The 20,668-nt window shown below is 50.0% G+C and overlaps 1 protein-coding gene and 1 non-coding gene across 4 annotated transcripts in view; both read right to left on the bottom strand.

Annotated features, from left to right (window-relative positions):
* HTRA1 (HtrA serine peptidase 1) overlaps nucleotides 1-15,752 on the bottom strand; it is an 80,365-nt gene extending 64,613 nt beyond the window's left edge. For all 3 annotated transcript variants that reach the window (XR_003765211.1, XM_029081020.1, XM_029081021.1), the window contains exon 1: nucleotides 15,273-15,752. Coding sequence is in view for 2 of the 3 variants with exons in the window: in XM_029081020.1 (XP_028936853.1) it covers nucleotides 15,273-15,744 (472 nt within the window). In the remaining variant the exon portion in view is untranslated. The remainder of the gene's footprint in view (nucleotides 1-15,272) is intronic.
* LOC114817626 lies at nucleotides 2,252-2,389 on the bottom strand. The gene has a single exon (XR_003765488.1). It is a non-coding gene; the product is annotated as a small nucleolar RNA SNORA7 (small nucleolar RNA).
* Nucleotides 15,753-20,668: the final 4,916 nt, after the last annotated feature.

The raw sequence follows: 20,668 nt of genomic DNA, 5'->3' as shown, positions 1-20,668 counted from the left end.
AGACCTGGGTTCTAACCCCAGCTCCACCATTGTCTGCTGGGCGACCTCGGGCAAGTGAGTTAACTTCTCTGTACCTCAGTTCCCTCATCTTTAAAATGGAGATTAAGACTGTGAGCCCTATGTAAGAAAGGTACTGTGTCCAACTTGAATAGCTTGTAGCTACCCCAGTGCTTAGTAACAGTGCCTGGCACATAAGTGCTTAAAGAACACTATTTAAAAGAAAAAGCAGGAATCAGAGAAGCAGGGCAGCAGAAGGGACTGGAGCTGGTGTCGTGAAGGGAGAGGAGTCAGGTAGCGTAGGTATTTGAGGCCCGTAGAAGTCACTATCTGAGAAGAAGGGAAAAACAGGGAAAAATGAAAGATAAAGAGGAGAGATTGGTGATCTGGAGAAGGTGAAGGAATCTCCACTTGGTGGTATGGCACCATGACATAAACACTAAATTTAGTAAACTCTCTTTCAGAACATGCCAAAAGTCTATGGCTGAACTCCTCTGGGAGGGAATCATTGCCTAAGTTATCCGAGCAGTTCAACCTCTCTGTTTCCCCCACATAGTTCAAAGAGCTTTGCAATTCTTCAAATATCTACAATTTTAGTGATACAGTGGGGAATTGATTTCTTATTTAAACCATCCTTTTCCCCTTCATCAGAAAAGATTATTAGAAGCAGGGCCATGGCTGCTCCAATCTCACTCAAAGTCTCCAAATCATTTATTGTGTACATAATATAATACTCAAACACACACACACATATCTCAGTAACATTCATATTTTTAAAAAAGCCCTACTAAGGCGTGTGTGTGTGTGTGTGTGTGTGTGTCTGTTCCGAGGCCAAAGTGTCACCCACAGTCGCAACCGTTCTTTGCCCCCTCACAGACCGTCCTTTGTTAAGTTGTTTGCGTCGCCTGGTGCTGTTTGCACTTTTGTTGCCTTGTCTCATGATCTTGAAGCTATTGCTCAGAATTGTTTCTTTCTCGACTGCCATAAGCCATGCTGGGCTGGGTCTGCCAAAGTTCTCTATCAGTTTTCAGTTGAGATGCCATATCGCCTCAGGGTTTGTTTTACTCCATCCTTGCAATGTTTTTTGTCCCCTTGTTTTGAGATACCCCATTTTAGTCCCCTGTATAGTAGCTATCATCAGGCCCCACTCAGCCTCAAATCTGCAGCTAACTTAATTCCGAGCCTCCTTTATTTGTGATCCTAAACTGCACTAGATGTTGGAATGGCCCCTAAGTGGTGCTGATGGCCCATCCCAAGGAATCAGATGCAGTATCTGTAATAATAATTGTGGTACTTGTTCAGCACTATGTGCCAAGCACTGTTCTAAATACTGGGGTAGATACAAGTCAATAGGCTGGACACAGTCCCCGTCCTTCATGGGGCTCACATTCTTAATCCCCATTTTACAGATGAGGTAACTGAGGCCAAGAAAAGTTAAGTGACTTGCCCAAAGTCACACAGCAGACACATGGAGGAGCCAGGATTAGAAACCAGGTTCTTCTGAGTCCCACCTGTGCTCTATCCACGAAGCCAAGCTGCCTCTCAAATTGAGGAGGTCCAGCTCTCTCAAACCCATTTAAGTATATTAAGCACTCCGTAAATGCCACTGGCTGATTGATGACAGCACGGTCGGTCACGTTGTAGTTGGGATGCTCTGCCTGATCCACTTCCCATTATCAATGAGACAAAGCAGGGATGGGTAGACTAGTCTGTCCTGTTCAGTTTAGTTTGTCAGATCATATGACAGGGTCATATGTTGGGCAGTTCCCACAGCTCTTCGGGCTATGTTTGACCCAAAGCTCAACACCATACTTCCTCCAGTCTCTATTTGACAATCTCCCAAAGCTTGGTTTGGCCTTCTTCATTTTACTTTCCTGTACGGTATCACTGCAGTGTTATCCAGGGTCTGGCCTAAGTAACCAATTCTGGGACAGCATTAAGCTCCATGCTGCCAATAAAGATCTGATACTGGCTAATGCCTTACTCTAGTTGTCTCAGCACTGTTAGCCTATAGCACCTGACTGGTTCGGCTTGTCTTCTCTTTTGCTGTCATCTCGACCCATAGCGACATCACGGACACATCTCTCCCAGAACTCCCCGCTCTCCATTTGCAATCGTTCTGGTAGTGCATCCATAAAGTTTTCTTGGTAAAAATATGGAAGCAGTTTACCATATCTCCCTACCGTGCAGTAAACTCGAGTCACCATCCTCGACTCTCTCCCATGCCACTGCTGCCCAGCATGCATGAGTTTTGACTTGTAGCAGATTGCCTTCCACTCGCTAGTCACTGCCCAAGTTAGGAATGGAATGGGTATGCTTCTGCTTGACTTTCCCTCCCGTAGCAGAGACTGGTAGAGTACTGAAAACTCTCCAGGTGCGACCCAGAGAGGGGCTGGTGAGGCTAAGTGGACTATAATCATTTGCCTACCTTCTTTCTCATGTGTTTCTTTACCTCCAAAAGGTAAAATCATCAAAATATGCCAATTCTTGAAGGACTGTCTCTTGGACTTGAATGATGCCTGTTATATTGGGTTTCTCAGAAACACGGAAGTATTATCCAAATGACTGCATTCAGGGACCCTGTCATATGATCTGACAGACTAAACTGAACAGGACAGACTAGTCTACCCATCCCTGCTTCGTCTCATTGATAATGGGAAGTGGATCAGCCAGAGCATCCCAACTACAACGTGACCGACCATGCTGTCATCAATCAGCCAATGGCATTTACAGAGTGCTTACTATACTTAAATGCTTAAGAGAGTAAGATCCAATAGAGTTGACAGACCCAATCCCTGTCCTCAAGGTACTTATAGCCTGTGGGGGAGACAGACATTAAAATAAATTACAAATGGGGAAGCGGCAGAGTATAAGCATACGTAAGCGCTATGTGGCTGGAGTGGAGTGAAAGTCAAAGTGGTAAAGGGGGAACAGATTCAAGGGCACAGGCAACACAGAGGGGAGGGAGATATGGTGAGAAAATGAGGTTAGTCAAGGAAGGCTTCCGGGAGTTCACCAGGACCCAGAAGATTGAGATGTCTTTCATATATGAGGAGGTAGGGAGTTTAGGAACAGAGAGTGGACACATGAGCAAGAGTCGACGGTGACGGAGATGAGTCCGAGGTACACTAAGAAGCTTGGCGTTAGAGGAGTGAAGTCTGTGAGGTGGACTGTAGTGGGAGATGAGCCCGATTTAGTAGGAGGGGGAAAGCTGACTGCGTACTTTAGAGCCGATGATAAGGTCTTTCCGTTTCATATGGAGAGGGATGGGTAACCACTGGAGGTGTTTGGAAAGTGGAGAGACATGCACAGTTGCTTTTTTTTACAAAAATGATTCCAACAGCAGAGTGAAGAATGGACTTGAGTAGGGAGATGCTGGAGGCGGGGAGGAGTTCAATCCATTCAGAGCCAGAATAAGATAGTTTGAGCTAGTACTGTAGCGGAATGGAGAAGAAGAGCAGATTTCTAGAGATGTTAAATTAGAATTTACTGACACTGAATGAGAGAAATAAGTCAAGGATATGGCCAGATCAATGGGTTTATAAGACAGTGAGGATGGTGATGTTGTCTACAGTGATGAGACAGTTGGAGGGAAGAGGGTTTAGGTGGGAAAATGCAGAATTATGCTTTGGACATTTTAAGTTCGTGGTGTTGGTGGTACAAGTAATGATGAAGGGAGGAGGAAATGCAAAATTGCAGAGGAGCAGAGAAGAAAGGGAACAGTTAGAGGGGGAGATTTCAGAATCCTCCACATAGGGATGGTAGTTGAAGCTGTGGGAGCAAAGATGTGGGCATAGATGGAAAAAAGAAGAGGATCCAGATTGAGCCTTGCAGGACTCCCATAGTTAGGAAGTAGGAAGGGGGAGCTGGCAAAAAAAGACAAAATGAGCAGCCAGAGATAGAAGGAGAACCAAGAGAAGACAATGCCAGTGAAGCCAAAGTTAAATAATATTTCCAGACAAAGCGGGGAGGTAAACAGTATTGGTTTTGGCAAGCAGGAGGTCATTCATGACCTTAGGGCAGTTTCAGTAGAGGGGAGGGGGCAAAAGTCAGATTGCAAGGGGGTCAAGGAAGGAATCAGAGGAGAGGAAGTGAAAGCAGTAGGTTAAATTACTTGTTTTAAGGAGGTAATAAAAATAATGGTTACAGTACTGGTTAAGCACTATGTACCAAGCACTGTTCTAAGCACTGGAATAGATACAAGTTAATCAGTTTGGACAGAGTCCCTGTCCCACATGAGGCTTACAGTTTAAGTAGGAGGGAGTAGGAATGAATCTTTATTTTAGAGATGAGGTAACCGATGCACAGAGAAGTTCAGTGACTTGCCCAAGGTCACAGAACGCACACATGGGAGAGCTGGTATTAGAACCCAGGTCCTCTGACTTCCAGGCCTGTGCTCTTTCCTCTAAGCCATTCTGCTTCTGTAAGAAGGAAGGAGATGGAGCGATAACTGGAGGATGTAGTGAATTCAAGGGAGGGATTGTTAGGATAAGGCATCCTTGGGCACGTTTGACAACAGCCGGGAAGGAGTCACTGAAGAGTTGACTATAGAAAAGTGAGGGGGCAGGGGCTTAAATAAGATGTGAAGGGATGGGGTCAGAGGCTCAGGCGGAGGGGGTAGATTTTGAGAGAAGGTGGGAGATCTCCTTTTGAGACACTGCTGGTAAGGATGGAGAGTCAAAGAGGGGGCAGAAAGATGTGGAACTAGAGAATTGTAAGGAAAAGTTTAGGGTGAGCACCCCTGATGGTTTCAATTTTATTAATGAAGCAAATGGCGATGGAATGAGGGGTAGGAGATGGAGACATGGGCATCGGGGGATTAAGGAGGGAGTTAGAAGTCTGAAACAGCTGGCACAGGCAAGGATATTGGAATTAAAATGGTGGAGAAGTACTGTTGCTGGACAGAGGAGAGGGCAGAGTCATAGCAGGTGAGGATAAGTTTTAGATGGATGAGGTCGGTCTGATGTCTGCACTTCCACCAGGAGCTGCTCATGCAGAGGAGTGGAGGAATTGTACTGTGGAGGTGATCCAGGGTTGCAAGTTGGGGGTACTAGATCGACAAAGGGACAGAGGTGAGAGGCAGTTGAGTTCTGTGGAAAGGGCATGGATTTGTGCATCAAAAGGTAGATAGGCTGGATATGGAGTACAAATGACTGCATAATTGGAGAGGGTCGAGAGGGTCAGAGGTTTCTGTGGGTGAACAGGATAGTTTTACAGGGAAGTGGGGGTGTGGGAGAGATGACAGGTGAGGAGGTTGTGATCGGAGAGTGGGATTTCAGAGCTAGTGAGTTTAGAGGTTGTACCAGAGATCATGAAATCATGAGATTGAAAGCTCCTTGAGGACGGGGATCGTGCCTATCGATTCAATTGTACTGTACTCTCCAGGCATTTATTCATTCATTCATTCAATAGTATTTATTGAGCGCTTACTATGTGCAGAGCACTGTACTAAGCGCTTGGGATGAACAAGTCGGCAACAGATAGAGACAGTCCCTGCCGTTTGATGGGCTTACAGTCTAATTGGGGGAGAAGGCGGGGCCTGGGGTGCAAGAGATGACAGCGATCGGTAATTGGGTCGGATGGTAGAGATGGATGTTAAGGGCTTCAAAGGAGCATACAGAGAATGATGGAGGGGGATGGAATGGTGCCAAGTGGGATTAGGAAGCAAGAAGCTTGCTTCCTTCCTGGTTCTCATCTCCCAGAACTCAGGAGTGAGTTCTCCACATCCCAGCAGCTCACCTGAAGAAATCTCAGAATCTTAAAGTGCTAACTTTTCTAAACAGTTTCTAGAGTCAGGATCTACTGATGGTATCGAATGGTTTCAATCAATCATATGTACTGAGTGCAGAGCACTGAACTCAGAGCTTGAGAGAATACCAGTTTGCAGAGTTGGTAGACACGTTTCCTCCCCTCTCAGGATTGCACCTGGAGAGTTTCCAGTGCTCTACCAGTCTTGCTACTGGAGGGAGAGTCAAGCAGAGGCTTCCACTCCTAGCTTGGGCAGTGGCTAGCTAATGGAAGGCAATCTGCTACAAGTCAAAAGTCATCTGTCCTGGGCAGCAGCAGCATGGGAAGGAGTCAAGGGTGGAGACTCAAGTTTGCCACGTGGAAGACGGCAATGGCAAACCACTTTCGTATTTTTACCAAGAAAACTCTATGGATCCACTACCAGAAGGCTGCAGGTGGAGGTGGGGCGTTCTGGGAGAGATGTGTCCATGGAGTCACTATGGGCTGGGGACGACTCAACAGCCTAAGACAAGAGAAGACACCTACCCTGCCTACAATGAGTTTACAGGCTAGAGGGGGAGACTTACTTTCATTAGGTCTAGGAAAGCTATCGCTGTTCATGCTTGGAGCTGCTCTCTGTCTTGTCCCATAACTGACAAGCCGATGCCCAGAGCACGTCCCCCGAGCCACAGTGGTGTGAGGCCGTAGAGCAATTCCAGGCGTGTGGTCAAAAATCTTGCCAGAAATAAGAGCCCATGACAGTTGCCAGAATCTGATATTTCACTTTTCCTCTCGAAGGTGATGGCATCTCCCCAGTGCTGAGGAAAAGCCGGTGAAGTATTTAAAGCAGTGCCCCTCCACGCCCAAAGCGTTCAACAAGTATGCCATCACTTCAGGGTGCTTTGCATTTTTCCTGGATCTGACTGCTTTGAAGAGAGTCTCCTTGCCTTATCTTGTGTACATGCAGTCAGGAAGGACCACCTCCCATGTAATAGTGACAGATAGGCATTTTAGTTAGTGTTTCAGTTCTCCATTTGGTCTTTTTTACATGGAAATTCAGGTCTCCAGACTCTGCCTCATGTTGATAACAATAATAATAGTGGTATCTGTTAAGCACTTACTATGTACCAGTCACTGTCCTAAGCACTGGGGTAGATACAAGATAATCAGGTTAGACAGAGTCCCTGTCCTACATAGGGCTCCCAGTCTCAATTCCCATTTTACAGCTGATGTAACTGAGGCACAGAAAAGTTAAATGACTTGCCGAACATGCCACAGCAGACAAGTGACGGATCCAGGATTAGAACTCAGGTCCCTCTGACGCCCAGGCCTGTACTCTATCCACTAGGCCATGCTTGCTTCATGCTTCAGTGTGTTCAGAATCCAACACGCTGAGGGTGCAAATCGGTTGTTAAATCAGTCTTGTAAATAAAGTACACTTTTTATGTTTATCTAGATTCAGGAAGAGACATGCCAGGGAGCTAATTAACTGCACTTAAACACAGAGACTTCAGTGAGTGCTAAGGCCTCACACATTTTAACTGACCAGAACCACTAACCCACTTCCTCCTCAGAAACACGCTAAGGACACTGTCCCCTGCCAGGAATGATGGTGGCTGAACCTCGGTCTGAGCCCTCTGAACTTCAAATATGCCCAGCAGTGCCACCCACCTTCTCCCGGCACAGCCCTGTCCCTGCTCGGGCCCGGTGTGCAGTGTACGGGCAGGGAAGCTGCATGTCATGTCCACAGACTTGGCACGCTCTCACAGGGAAGATTGGAAGACTACTTTTTAGCCCGCTACCACAGTTTTAAAGCACTCAATCACCTTGCCCCCTCCTACCTCATCTCGCTACTCTCCTACTACAACCCAGCCTGCACCCTTTGCTCCTCTAATGCCAACCTTCTCACTGTACTTCGATCCCATCCATCTCGCCCACATCCTGTCTTTGGTCTGGAACTACCTCCCCTCCCCGCTCCAATCCGACAGATAATTACTCTCCCCTATAGTGCTCTGCTAGGCCTCTCTATTTGCCCCTTCAAAGTCTGATTGAAACACATCTCCTCCAAGAGGCCTTCCCAGACCCAAACTCTCTCTACTAGGCCTCTCTACTTGCCCCTGAAGGTAACCCACAACAAGCATTTCTTCCCCCTTCCTCAAGCCTGAACTACCGATTCTAACTTCTCTAAGGTGTAAATGAACTAAAAAGATCACTCACTGGACCATAAACATTCATCTCAACCATTACTATACACACACACTGAGCAGATGCAGATAGAGAAACTGGAAGCTCCTTGACAGCAGGGATCGTGTCTACCAACTCCGTTACATTATACGCTCTCCTTAGTCCAAGTGCTCTGCCCACAGTGAGCACCCAATACCACTGATTAATGGACTGGAAAGCATTCTCTATCTGGTACTCAAAACGGTCACGAGGAATTCTTATTAGTAAGTCCATCTTTTGGTGGTTTAAGAAGTGGGTGTGTTCACATTATTTTGAAGAGTTGGCGGTGTTCTAACAGGAATTTCTATGATTCAGTGATTTCATTATATTCACCATAATATTTATGCTGATGATTGTTCTCTAGCACAAGACTGTAATTAGTGTTCAGCTGGCATTTGCATGTTTTCAGAGCTTTTTAGCAGAAAAACATCTGCCTTGGAGCTTCTATTCTTATACTGTACTCTCCCAAGCACTCAGTACCAATCTCTGTACACAGTAAGCATTCAATCAATACAACCTATTGATGGATTGAGCTGAAACTTTGGCTGGATTCATAACTTGACTACTTTAGGTTGGGTTACCAAGATTTGAAAGGTCCCAGAGTGGAAGAGGGTGAGGTTGGTGCCTGTTTGTGCTTCTAACTTTTATGGAAAGCAGTTAGTCTTCAGGTTTGAAGTCCAAACTGGCTTTAAGGAACTGGTGAGCAATCTTTGGCTACTTTACGAGCATGAGAAAGTTCTCGCCACCGGGGAAACATTTTCAGGTGAATTTAAGCTGGCACTTGACTGCCTCTCCGGTGACTCCTCCAGTTTTTCATCCTGCACTCAAGTAGTGGGAACAATGGATGCTCCGGATCCTGCAATCTTTACTGGGCATTCTGAAAATTGAAGCGTGCAGTGTCACGTGTGTTATAAACACACACGTGCCCACGGGGTATACTGCCCAAGAAACAGTCTGTCTGAGTGGTCGGACAGAGCGACGCAGCTTCTTCAACTCCTGCCCGGGAGGTCTCCTCAGTCCTGCCCAGGTGGCTAATGCCTCAAGGAAGCCAAACGTCTCAGAACCAACCAGCCTCGCCTCCCTCGGTCTCAGCCCATGCCAAGCCTTGTTCTGGCTCCAGCTCGAGAATGAGTCAGGGCCAAAAAGAAATAGGCCAGGCCTCCCTTCAACAAAATAAAAATAATTACGGTATTTAAGTCCTTTCTATGTGTAGCACTATTCTAAGCACTGGGGTAGGTGCAAGCTAATCAGGTTGGACACAGTCCCTGTCCCAAGGGGCTGACGATTTAAGTAGGAGGGAGAACAGGTCTTGAGTTCCCAATTTACACCTGAGAAAACTGAGGCACAGAGAAGCGACTTACCCAAAGTCACTCAGCAGGCAAATGGCAGTTCTCTGATGCCCAGGCCTGTGCCCTTTCCTCTAGGCCACGCCATTCCCAGACATATATTCGGCCTTAGGGATGCTGAAGTTGCAGTTGCAGCAGCCTAAGGGAAAGCCACGATTGGCCAAACTTCCATATACATAAATATACTGTGGTCCCCTTCCCCTGTGCCTGAAAACCCAGAAAGGCTGCAGGATCTATCTGAGCCCATCCCAATCTGAGTACACTAAAGTTAGAGTCTTAGGCCTGGTCCAGTCCACATCTCCCCACTGCTCAGAAACCCCATCTCTCAGAGATCAGAAACTTTCACAACAAAACTGTGAACTGACCATATCAAGGTTGAGATTGTGAGAGCACCTGAAGACGTCCTCAGTCACCGCAATACAAGGTTCCTTAGGTTCAGCTGTCACCTTCACAGCTCGTGCCCACTCACTACTACTGTGTTTATTACTCTGGCATTTGTTAAATACTTACTGTCAAACACCATGCACTGTTCTGAGCACTGGAGTAGATAATTATAATACTGGCTAAACACTTACTATTTGTCTTTGACTTACTATTTGTCAAGCACTGTTCTAAGTGCTGGGGATGGATAATCAGGTGGGACACGGTCCCTGCTCCACACGGGGCTCACAGTCTGTCAGAGGGAGACAGGGTACTGAACCTCCATTTTACAGATGAAGTAACAGGCACAGAGAAGTTAAGTGACTCGCCCAAGGTCACACAGCAGATAGGTGGTAGAGCTGGGATTAGAACCCAAATCCCACTGACTCCCGTGCCCATGCTCTTTCCGTTAGGCCTCACTCTCAACAAGATTCTCACTGTTGACCAGCTGTACTCGCTCGCTCTTTCACTGGATAGACCACGAAAGATGCAGCAGAGCAGAAGCTGTTTCTGGGGGCAGGACTGGTTAGCAGAAGGGGACCAGATGTTCCATTCTGGATCCTGCTCCATTCTGGATCCTGCTTTGTGAGGTTCTGCCCCACCAGTTGGGATTGTGCTAGGGGCCGGGATCAAACTCCTCAGCCCTCCTCCTCCTCCTCTCTGCTGGTGGCAGGCCCCATCACCAGCATGGCTGACTTGGCCCACGCGAGCCACAGACAGGACTTCCTTCAGCCACACATCCATCCGGCCGCATCAGAGACTCATAAGCAGACAGATTATCTGCTTGCCTCTTAACCGACTGTGGTGTGGGCAGGCAGCCCCAGTAACCCATAAAAAAGCCCCTTCTTAGTGCCTTCTCTTTTTTTTTTCTGCTCTCTCTCACTCACTTCCCTCTCCCGCCATGTCCCACTCCACACTTCCCTCAACAAGATCTTTGTGCCAGAACTTCTTTGGGCCTCACCCCACCCAAGGTGACCATAAGCTTGCTCCCTCCCCCGACAGATATCTGGCAGGAGTTTATGTGGCTCCCTCCTTTGAAGAAGGATTGAGGACTAAAAACCCCAGACATCAGGGGATCAGGACAGAGATCAAACAGGGATTGTTATTTCCCAGGGAGGCCAAGAATAAAACTACACCAGGGATCCTGAACTGGGAGGGGCCGGCAGTATTTGCTAGCATGTTTCATCTAGGTGTTCCTTGCGGAAAGCTTTAAATGGAGTCTGGGAGATCTGCCATGTATGTGGGACACTGTCTTTAAAACACATTTCACTGTTCTTCACCAAGGGTAATTTAGTATGGAAATCCCATAATAATAGTACAACTCTGTCCCTGTCAGAGAGAAATTTTATTTTGAGTCTCTCTTCATGTAACCACACATTTTCCAATGCAACCGGCAACACTTTCAATGCTATCTACAGTTATTGATCATCCACTAAGTTCACGGCAATGGATCAAACATAACTTGATGTAGGTTTCGGGGGAAATGGTATAAAAATTAAAATCCTAGTACCACTGGAAGCAATGAACCCATCAACAACAACAAAAACAACAAGCAAACAGATGGCTATTCTTACTAAACCGGGGCTTCCCGAGTTGTCAAAATATCACTCGTGACAACAGATCATCACTGAATAACTAAACGAGCTGTTGAAAAACTCTCTGGCAATTGCCAGAAATAGGAGCCACAATTATGGGGTCCTACCAACATATGAGACACCACTTAAGATTGGACTTTTTTGTTGATGCCTAGTCTTCCCCTGTTTGGCGGGGGGAACTCAATTTCGGCAAGAATTCTCCCTCCACAATCTGCTGTCCTCTCCATAAATGGACAGGGTATAGAGCTGGGATGGTCAAGCCGCAACTCTTCTTCGCTTGCTGTGCGGCTTGGATAAGACATGTTTTATTTGACCACAGTGGCCACGGGAGGCTCCAGTAGGCGACTGCCTTCATTTTGGGGGGAGGTGTGTGGCCTCCAGGACCATCATTAGCTGTCACTCACTCCACCCACCCCTCCTCCCCTAATCACCTAATCTTCTCCCCTGCTCACTGTTTCAGTGGAAGGAATTCCTTTTGATTGGCGACTCTGGGCCATACTATGTTTTGGGCTTGCAGTTCCTCAGTTCATCAGGCTTGGTCACCCCTGCTGTCGACTCTAGAAGCAAGTTTCTGGTCATCTTTACTTGCCAAAGATTTGTAACAATCCCCTGACTTCTGAAACACTGCCCAAGTTGTCTGCATATATAATCTGTACCTTCTTTGTGATACCGTCTCCTGCTCAAGAGATCTCCCAAAGGTAGCTAGAGGACCGATAATAATAATAATTATGGGATCTATTAAGTCTTTACTCTGCCAAGTGCTGGGGAAGATACTAGTTTATCAGATTGGACAGAGGCCCATCTCACGGGGGCTCACAGTCTAAGAAGTAGGGAGAGCAGATATATCATCCCCATTTTACCCATGAAGAAATCAAAGTCCAAGAAGTTGAAGTGACATATTCAAGGCCACACGCAGAAGGCCGGTAGCAGAGCCAGAGCTAGATCCTAATTATCCTAACTCCCAGTTCAATGCACTTTCCAATAGGCCATGGTGCTGCCCATTTTCCTCATCTTTTGCTGCCATCAGCCGGGTCCCAGAAACGTTTGAGACATGGAAGCCGTCCGCCCCCACCTCATACTCTACCCTGGATCCCATACCCTCTTGCGGCGAGCTGGCCATAGCTAAACTCTTCCACCGAAGTGTGCCTCAGGTTGAATTAAGCCCCCTGTGGGTTGCATTTTTTTCCTCCCCTCTCAGCCAAACTTTTGTACAAGCTCCGATCAGTTCCAGTTTCCCTGAATCTGCAGCAGCAGCATTTCCTAGATACTCGCTGCAAGAAAAAAGCCCTGAAATCAGTGCCCTAGATAAAAGAGCTTAGAACCTTTCACCTTGTCACTCGTTTCTCTCATACAGACACACCCACACGTTTATTTCTCTACAGAAAGATAAAGTGAGAACTCCAACATAACGATTCCCCACATTCGAGCTGGACCAACATCACACTGGAGGAAAGGGTGGCAAAAGAAAAACTCTATAATACAACGAGCCCTGGGCTTGATCCTGAATGAATACCGTCAGCAGGCTTTGCCCTGTGCAGTCGTAGGAATGAAGAAACACTCTGCCAAAGTTGACTGAGGGGAGAAGCAGGACCCAAAAGGGCCACTCCTCTGCTGAGATGCTCCATAGACATGCTCTAAGACGGATGGCTGATTGGAAGGCTGGGATGCTGGCCTGAATGCTAGCAAAGGGAAATCAACATGAAGAAGCAGGGTGGCCTAATGGAAAGAGCCCAGGCCTGGGAGTTGGAGGATCTGGGTTTTAATCCTGGCTCTGTCACTTGTCTGCTGTGTGTGACCTTAACTTCTGTGCCTCAGTTACCTCAACTGAAAATGGGGATTAAGACATGCAGCCCAGGGACCGTGTCCAACCTGATTATCTTGTACTTACCCCAGGCACAGAGTAAATGCTTGACAAATACCGTTTTAAAACAGACAAAAAAATGCTTACCCCTGGGGAAGTCATTAATGGTTTCTTCATGTCCACTAAATTCTCACACTTTCTTACCCTGGCCTTTCCACTTTCAAAGCCCTCCTAAAATCACACCCCCACCAAGAGGCCTTCTCGACTAGGTCCTCATTTCTCCCACTCGATCTCCCTTCTGTGTTGCCTCTGTATCGGAGCTGTAGCCCCTTCAGCTCTTAATTCATCCTACCTTCAGCTCCTCAGCACTTACGTATATATTCTTATACTCTCCCTTTTCCCCTATTCAGTAATTTAACGTCTGCCTTCTCTAGACTGTAAGCTCCTCTTGGATGGGGTCCATTTCTACCACCTTTACCGTATCATACTCCCCCAAGCATCTAACGCTTGGCAGGAGGGAAACACTCAGTAAAATACCATCCATCGATTTCTAGACTCTTAGTTTTCCCCTCCTTGTTTTTGTTTTTTTTAAAAAAAAACCACGGTATTTGGTAAGCACTTATGTGCCAGGCACTATTTTAAGCGCTGGGATAGATACAAGATAATGAGGTTGGACAGCGTCCCTGTCTCCCATGGGGCTCTCAATCGTAATCCAAATTTTACAGATGAGGTAACTGAAGCACAGAGAAGTGAAGTGACTTGTCCAAGGTCGCCCAACAGGCGAGTGGAAGAGCCGGAATCAGAACCCGGGCCCTTCGGCCTCCCAGGCCCGTGCGCTGTCCATGAGACCACACTGCCTCTCTCGACAAAGTTGTCCGAATCAAAAAAGAAGTGGCCAGTTTCAAACTTTTGGTCTATTGCTGAAGCGCTCCCTTTGGCTAGTTATCGACATGGTCGCCCTTAGTGGTGAGTGGACAGGAACTGGGTCGCTATCCAGACGGCCCTCTCCTCTGCGCTAAACGCTTGATGCTGAGAATTCATTCGTTCGTTCGTTCGTATTTATTGAGCGCTTACTGCGTGCAGAGGACTGTACTGGCGCTCGGAATGTACAATTCGGCAACAGATCGAGACAATCCCTGCCTAACAACGGGTTCACAGTGTAAAAGGTGGAGATAAGAAGACAGGTACTGTTACTGCTATTGTCCTTGTCTGTCCGTCTCCCCCGATTATACTGTAAGCCCGTCAAAGGGCAGGGACTGTATCTGTTACCGATTTGTACATTCCAAGCGCTTAGTACAGTGCTCTGCACATAGTAAGCACTCAATAAATACGAACGAATGAATGAATGAAGGTATCAATACCAAGAATCCTAACGGAATCTGGACACCCTCTCCCACACGGCTCCTTCTCATCCACCCGGTGTCTCCCCTCGGGATCTGCGGATCCTCTGCCGTCCAAAGTAGGAACGAACCCAAGTCGGCTCCCTCTCCGTCCTCTACTTTTGTGGTGTTTTAAAAAGCCCAACAGAAAGCACGCTGCGGGACGGCCTAAACAGTCCCGCCTTCGGCCAGTCGTTTCTTCTGCCTCGGGAGAAGACTGTCGACTTTGGGTCGAGTTGGCCTGGCCTCCGACTAATAATAACAAGAGTAATGTTGGTATTTGTTAAGCGCTTACTATGTGCAGAGCACTGTTCTAAGCGCTGGGGTGGACACGGGGGAATCGGGTCGTCCCACGTGGGGCTCCCAGTCTTCATCCCCATTTCACAGATGAGGTCACGGAGGCCCAGAGAAGCGAAGTGACTTGCCCACAGTCACACAGCTGACGAGTGGCAGAGCCGGGATTCGGACCCATGACCTCTGACTCCCAAGCCCGGGCTCTTTCCACCGAGCCACGCTGCTTCTCCAATAATAGCGGTGGGATTTGTTCAGCGCTTACTCTGTGCAAAGCACTGGGGGCGGGGGGGGGGGGCGGGGATGCAAGGGGGTCCCTCGTGGAGCTCACGGTTTTTAATCCCCCTTTTCCAGATGAGGACCCTGCGGCCCAGAGAAGGGAGGCGGCTTGCCTAAGGTGACCCAGCGGGCCAGCGGCGGAGGGGGGATGCGAACCCATGAGCGGCGCCTGAGCGTTGGCCGCAGGCAAGAGGGGAGGGTGGCGGGGGCTCACCCTGGCCGCAGGCTCCGCGCTGCAGGACGATGACGGGGGGCTGGCGCAGGTGTTCGGAGCGGCGGCTGGCGGCCCGCAGCTGGCACAGGTTGGCATAGGTGCGGGCGTCGCTGCCGCAGACGGGCTCGCCGCTGGTGCAGACGCAGCGTCCGGGCCGGGCCCGGCGGCGCACGGTGGCCGTGGCGGGCGGCCCCGACGCCGGGGCGCAGCGCAGACCCTCCCCGCAGGGCGCCTCGGCCCCGGCCCCGACCCCCGGCCCGCAGGGCTCGCCCTCGGCGGCGGCGCAGCGCGGGCAGCAGCCGCAGCCGTCGAGCACGGTCCCGGCCGGGCAGAGCGCGGGGGCGGGAGGGCAGCGCGCCCGGTCGCAGCGCTCGGGGCAGGGCGGGGCGGCGGACGGGGAGGGCGCCCCGGGGCTCAGCAGCAGCAGCAGCAGCAGCAGCGGCCCCGGCAGCAGCGGCGGCGGCGGAGACATGGTCTGGGCTCGGAGCGGGAGGGCGGGCGGGCGGGCGGACAGACGGACGGGCGGACGGGCGGACGGGCGGACGGGCGGACGGGCGGACGGCGGAGCGGGCCGGGCCGGGCGGGGAGCGGCGCGGATAGAGGGCAGCGCCCGCCGCCGCCGCGTTTTAAACCCGCCCGCTCGCCTGGGGGGCGGGAGGGAGAGCGCCGGGGGCGGGGCGGGGCGGGAGAGCGTCCGGGGCATCCTCCGGTCCCGCCCCCGGGAGGACCGGCCCCCACCGCGGGGACCACGGCGAGGGCCCCGCCGGCGCTCCCCGCCCCGCCCCGCCCCCCACACACCCTCCAACCAACGGCTGCCAAACGCCCAGTCTGCTCCCCCCGGACTCACCCTCCTCCCACCCCCCCAGCACGACCCCCCATTCAGGGATAACGAATACTACTACTAATAATGTTATCTGTTAAGCTCTTACTATGTGTCAAGCCCCGTTCTCAGCGCTGGGCTGGATGCAAGGTACTCGGGTTGTCCCGCGTGGGGCTCGCCGTCTTCATCCCCATTTTACAGAAGAGGTCGTAATAATAATGTTATTTGTTAAGCGCTTACGATGTGCCAAGCCCTGTTCTAAGCCCTGGGGTAGATGCAAGCTAATCGGGTTGTCCCGCGTGGGGCTCGCCGTCTTCATCCCCATTTTACAGAAGAGGTCGTAATAATAATGTTATTTGTTAAGCGCTTACGATGTGCCAAGCCCTGTTCTAAGCCCTGGGGTAGATGCAAGCTAATCGGGTTGTCCCGCGTGGGGCTCGCCGTCTTCATCCCCATTTTACAGAGGTGGTCGTAATAATAATATTATTTGTTAAGCGCTTACGATGTGCCAAGCCCCGTTGTCAGCGCTGGGCTGGATGCAAGGTACTCGGGTTGCCCTCCCCTGGGGCTTGCAGTCTCCAGCCCCATTTGACAGATGAGGGCATAATGATAATGCTATTTCAATAGTATTTATTGAGCGCTTACTATGTGCAGAGCACTGTACTAAGCGCTTGGAATGTGCAATTCCGCAACAGAGACGATCCCTATTTGTTAAGCGCTTACGATGAGCCAAGCACTGTTCTAAGCGCTGGGCTAGATACAAGGTGATCGGGTTGCCCCGCGTGGGGCTCACGGTCTTCATCCCCATTTTACGGAGGAGGTCATAATAATAATGTTATTTGTTAAGCGCTTACGATGTACCAAGCACCGTTATAAGCACTGGGCTAGATACAAGGTAATCGGGTTGTCCTGTGTGGGGCTTCCGGTCTTCATCCCCATTTGACAGATAAGGTCATAATAATAACGATGATGATGGTATTTGCTAAGCGCTTACGATGTGCCAAGCACTATTCTAAGCTCTGGGGTGGATACAAGGTAATCGGGTTGTCCCGTGTGGGGCTCACGGTCTTCATCCCCATTTTACAGAGGAGGTCACTGGGGCCCAGAGAAGGTAAGCGACTGGCCCGAAATCACGCAGCAGACGAGTGGCGGAGTCGGGATTAGAACCCACGACCTCTGACTCCCAAGTCCCTGCTCTTTCCACCGAGCCACCCTGCTTCTCATTTCCCCCTGAGCCCCCTCCGCGCCCCTGCTCAGCCCTGGCCTCGACCTCCTCGGCCATCAGTCCGTCTCTCCGTTTGTACCCCGGGTCCTTGGCGGCCAGAGAGCCTCAGTCTCCCCGTAAGGCTGCAGGGCCCGGGGGCTCCGGCGGGGGACGCTGGATGGGGCACCCTCACCCTCACCCTCGGGCCGAGCGGAGGGCAGCTCAGAGCAGGACAAGGCCCGCAGACCCAACTCCCATTTGAAAACTGGAAAAGAAGATGGACTGTCTTTGCTTTCTTTGCTCTTCGGTTCTCTCCCTGCCTTCCAGCTTTTCTTCTAGGGAGACGGGGTTGCCAACGGCTGAAAATGATTTTTTTTTTTTCCATCAGTCTGAAAGGTTTTGCTTTTCAACGCTTTTTAAACACACGTAATTTTCTGAAATATGGGATGGTTGGGGGCATCAGTTATGACATCTATTTAATTCGGGGAGAGAGCTCTGCAGGGCACACAAACCCAAGTGTCAGGGACATTGGGGATGACAAAAAACGATGTAGAAATCACAACCCACCTCCCCCCGCTCCACTACCTCTTTCCTTCTGCCAAAGCTCTTAAGTGGCAACATTCCCCCTCCACCCCCAAACACACACACATACACATAACTGACCCAGGTACAGAAGGAAAAGTAGGAAGCAAGGGGCCGGGAAGTGATGACGGTGTGGGGAAAGAAATGAGGGACAAATAAATGGGAGAAAAAGAGGAAGGGTAGAAGAAAAGTGGGAAGGAAAGGGAGGAATGTAAAGGCTCTCTCTTTTTCATCTCACTTCCTCCTGCCCAGAAGCTGGACAGCTGCTCAGTTGGAGAAGGGGGATCCAGGGCTCCGCTGGAGGGGGAAAAGGGGCACCACAGCGGAGAGAGGGAACCTGATGACCACCCCCCACCCCCCAGCCCAGGAGCTTGTGTTTGGGGTACAGGAAGGAGGGGGTGGCAGGCGGCGGCCCAGCCTCGGCCGCTGCACCGGTTAATAATAATAATGTTGGTATTTGTTAAGCGCTTACTATGTGCCGAGCACTGTTCTAAGCGCTGGGGTAGACATAGGGGAATCAGGTTGTCCCACATGGGGCTCACAGTCTTAATCCCCATTTTACAGATGAGGGAACTGAGGCGCAGAGAAGTTAAGTGACTTGCCCACAGTCACACAGCCGGCAAGTGGCAGAGCTGGGATTCGAACTCATGAGCCCTGACTCCAAAGCCCGTGCTCTTTCCACTGAGCCACGCTGCTTCTCCGGTTGAGTCGAACCTTGCTCGGGCAGAGGAGGAGGCCCCGTAGCTTACACTCCCGGGTGGGTGCTGTCTCCCATCTGATGATCAGGATTGGCAGGCTGGGCTGGGGGCCCGTACTCTCCCTCCCCTGCCCTTTCAGGAAATGGATGTGTCAGTTGTCTGCCACTGCCGGGCCACCACGGCTGCTCCTAGGCCTTGGGCAGCAGTGCTCCCGGCTAAGAAGCAGCGTGGCTCAGTGGAAAGAGCCCGGGCTTTGGAGTCAGAGGTCATGAGTTCGAATCCCAGCTCTGCCACTTGTCAGCTGTGTGACTGTGGGCAAGTCACTTCACTTCTCGGGGCCTCAGTTACCTCACCTGTAAAATGGGGATTAAGACTGTGAGCCCCATGTGGGACATCCTGATTCCCCTGTGTCTACCCCAGCGCTTAGAACAGTGCTCGGCACATAGTAAGCGCTTAACAAATACCAACATTTTTTTTTTTTTAAGGAGCCGGCCGGGCTGGAGAAGGTGCGGCTCCTGAGCCAAGGGACAGAGCAAGGGACACTCTACCCCAGCAGGGTGGATGCCCTTGTTTACCGACACTGAAATATTTTTACCTGTGAATGGGCACCAGCAGTTCTAGAGATCCTACCAACCGTCCCATCCTTTGATGCTAAATTCCTTGCTCTCAACCTCACCCTCTCCAATTTACCCAATTCCCTTCCATTCCCTGCGCCCCATGCTGAGCTTCCTTCACTAAGCCCCATCCTTGGTTCACCGATTCCTGCACTCTTGCAACTGAACCCAACTGGTGTATATAGCGGCACCGGCACCACTTCTGCCATTTCAAATTCATTCTCTCTTACTTCATCTCCTTCTTCTGTTTGCCATTTCCCTTCCATGTTCATCAACCTCCATGCCCACAGCCCATCCCAACTATCCCAAGCATTTAATTTCACTGAAGTCCCCGATGCGCCCATAACCTCCCCGCTCTATCCCCCACCAAGCTTGTCAACCACTTTGCAGGTAGAATATAAACCATCAGGCGTGAATTTCTTCTAATCCCACTTCTTTAGGATATTTGAAAAGTACTTACTATATGCCAGGCGCTGTACTGAGCACTGGGGTAGATGCAAGCTAATCAAGTTGGACACAATCCATGTCTCACCTGGGCTCACTGTCTTAATCCCCATTTTACAGACGAGGTAGCTGAGGCCCAGAGCACTTAAGTGATTTGCCCAAAATCACACAGCAGACGAGTGGTGGAAATGGGATTAGAACCCGGGTCCTTGGACTCCCAGGCCCAAGTTGCCAAGTGGAGAAACATGGTCTGAACGTTTCTGAAGGAAAATTATTCGGGCAGCAGAATGGAGAATGGACTGGAGTGGAAAGAGACAGGAGGCAGGGAGGTCAGCCAGGAGGCTGATACGATAATCTAGGCGGGATAAGATAAGTGCTTGCATTAATGTAGTAGCCGTTTGGATGGAGAGGAAGGGGTAGATTTTTGCAGTGTTGTGAAGGAAGAACTGACAGGATTTAGTGATGGCTTGAATACGGGGGTGGAATGCGAGAGAGGAGTCAAGGAGAATACCAAGGTTACGGGCTTTTGAGACAGGAAGGATGGCGGTGCCGTCAACAGTGATGAGAAAGTGAGCAGGAGGACAGGGTTTGGGTGGGAAGATAAGAAGTTCAGTTTTAGCCATATTAAGTTTCAGGTGACAGGAGGACATCCAAGTAGAGATGTCTTGAAAGCAGTAGGAAATGTGAGACTGCAGAGAGGCAGAGACAGCAGGGCGGGAGATGTAGATTTGTGGGTCATCAGCATAGAGGTGATAATAATAATGATGACATTTGTTAAGTGCTTGCTGTGTGTCAAGCAGTCTTCTAAATTGAAGCCATGTGAGCGAATGAGTTTTCTAAGGGAGTGGGTATAGATGGAGAAAAGAATGGGACCCAGGACTGAACCTTGAGGGACCCCCACTGTTAGGGCATGGGAGGCAGAGGAGAAGCCCGCAAAGGAGACTGAGAATGAGAGTGTGACTGAGAATGAGAGAGTGATTTATTCAGTCATTCATCCTATCCTGCCTGGATTACTGCATCAGCCTCCTTGCTGA

Source organism: Ornithorhynchus anatinus, chromosome 16, assembly GCF_004115215.2.
Source record: "Ornithorhynchus anatinus isolate Pmale09 chromosome 16, mOrnAna1.pri.v4, whole genome shotgun sequence".
NCBI classification, from domain to species: domain Eukaryota; kingdom Metazoa; phylum Chordata; class Mammalia; order Monotremata; family Ornithorhynchidae; genus Ornithorhynchus; species Ornithorhynchus anatinus.
This window is presented reverse-complemented; position numbering and strand designations above follow the sequence as displayed.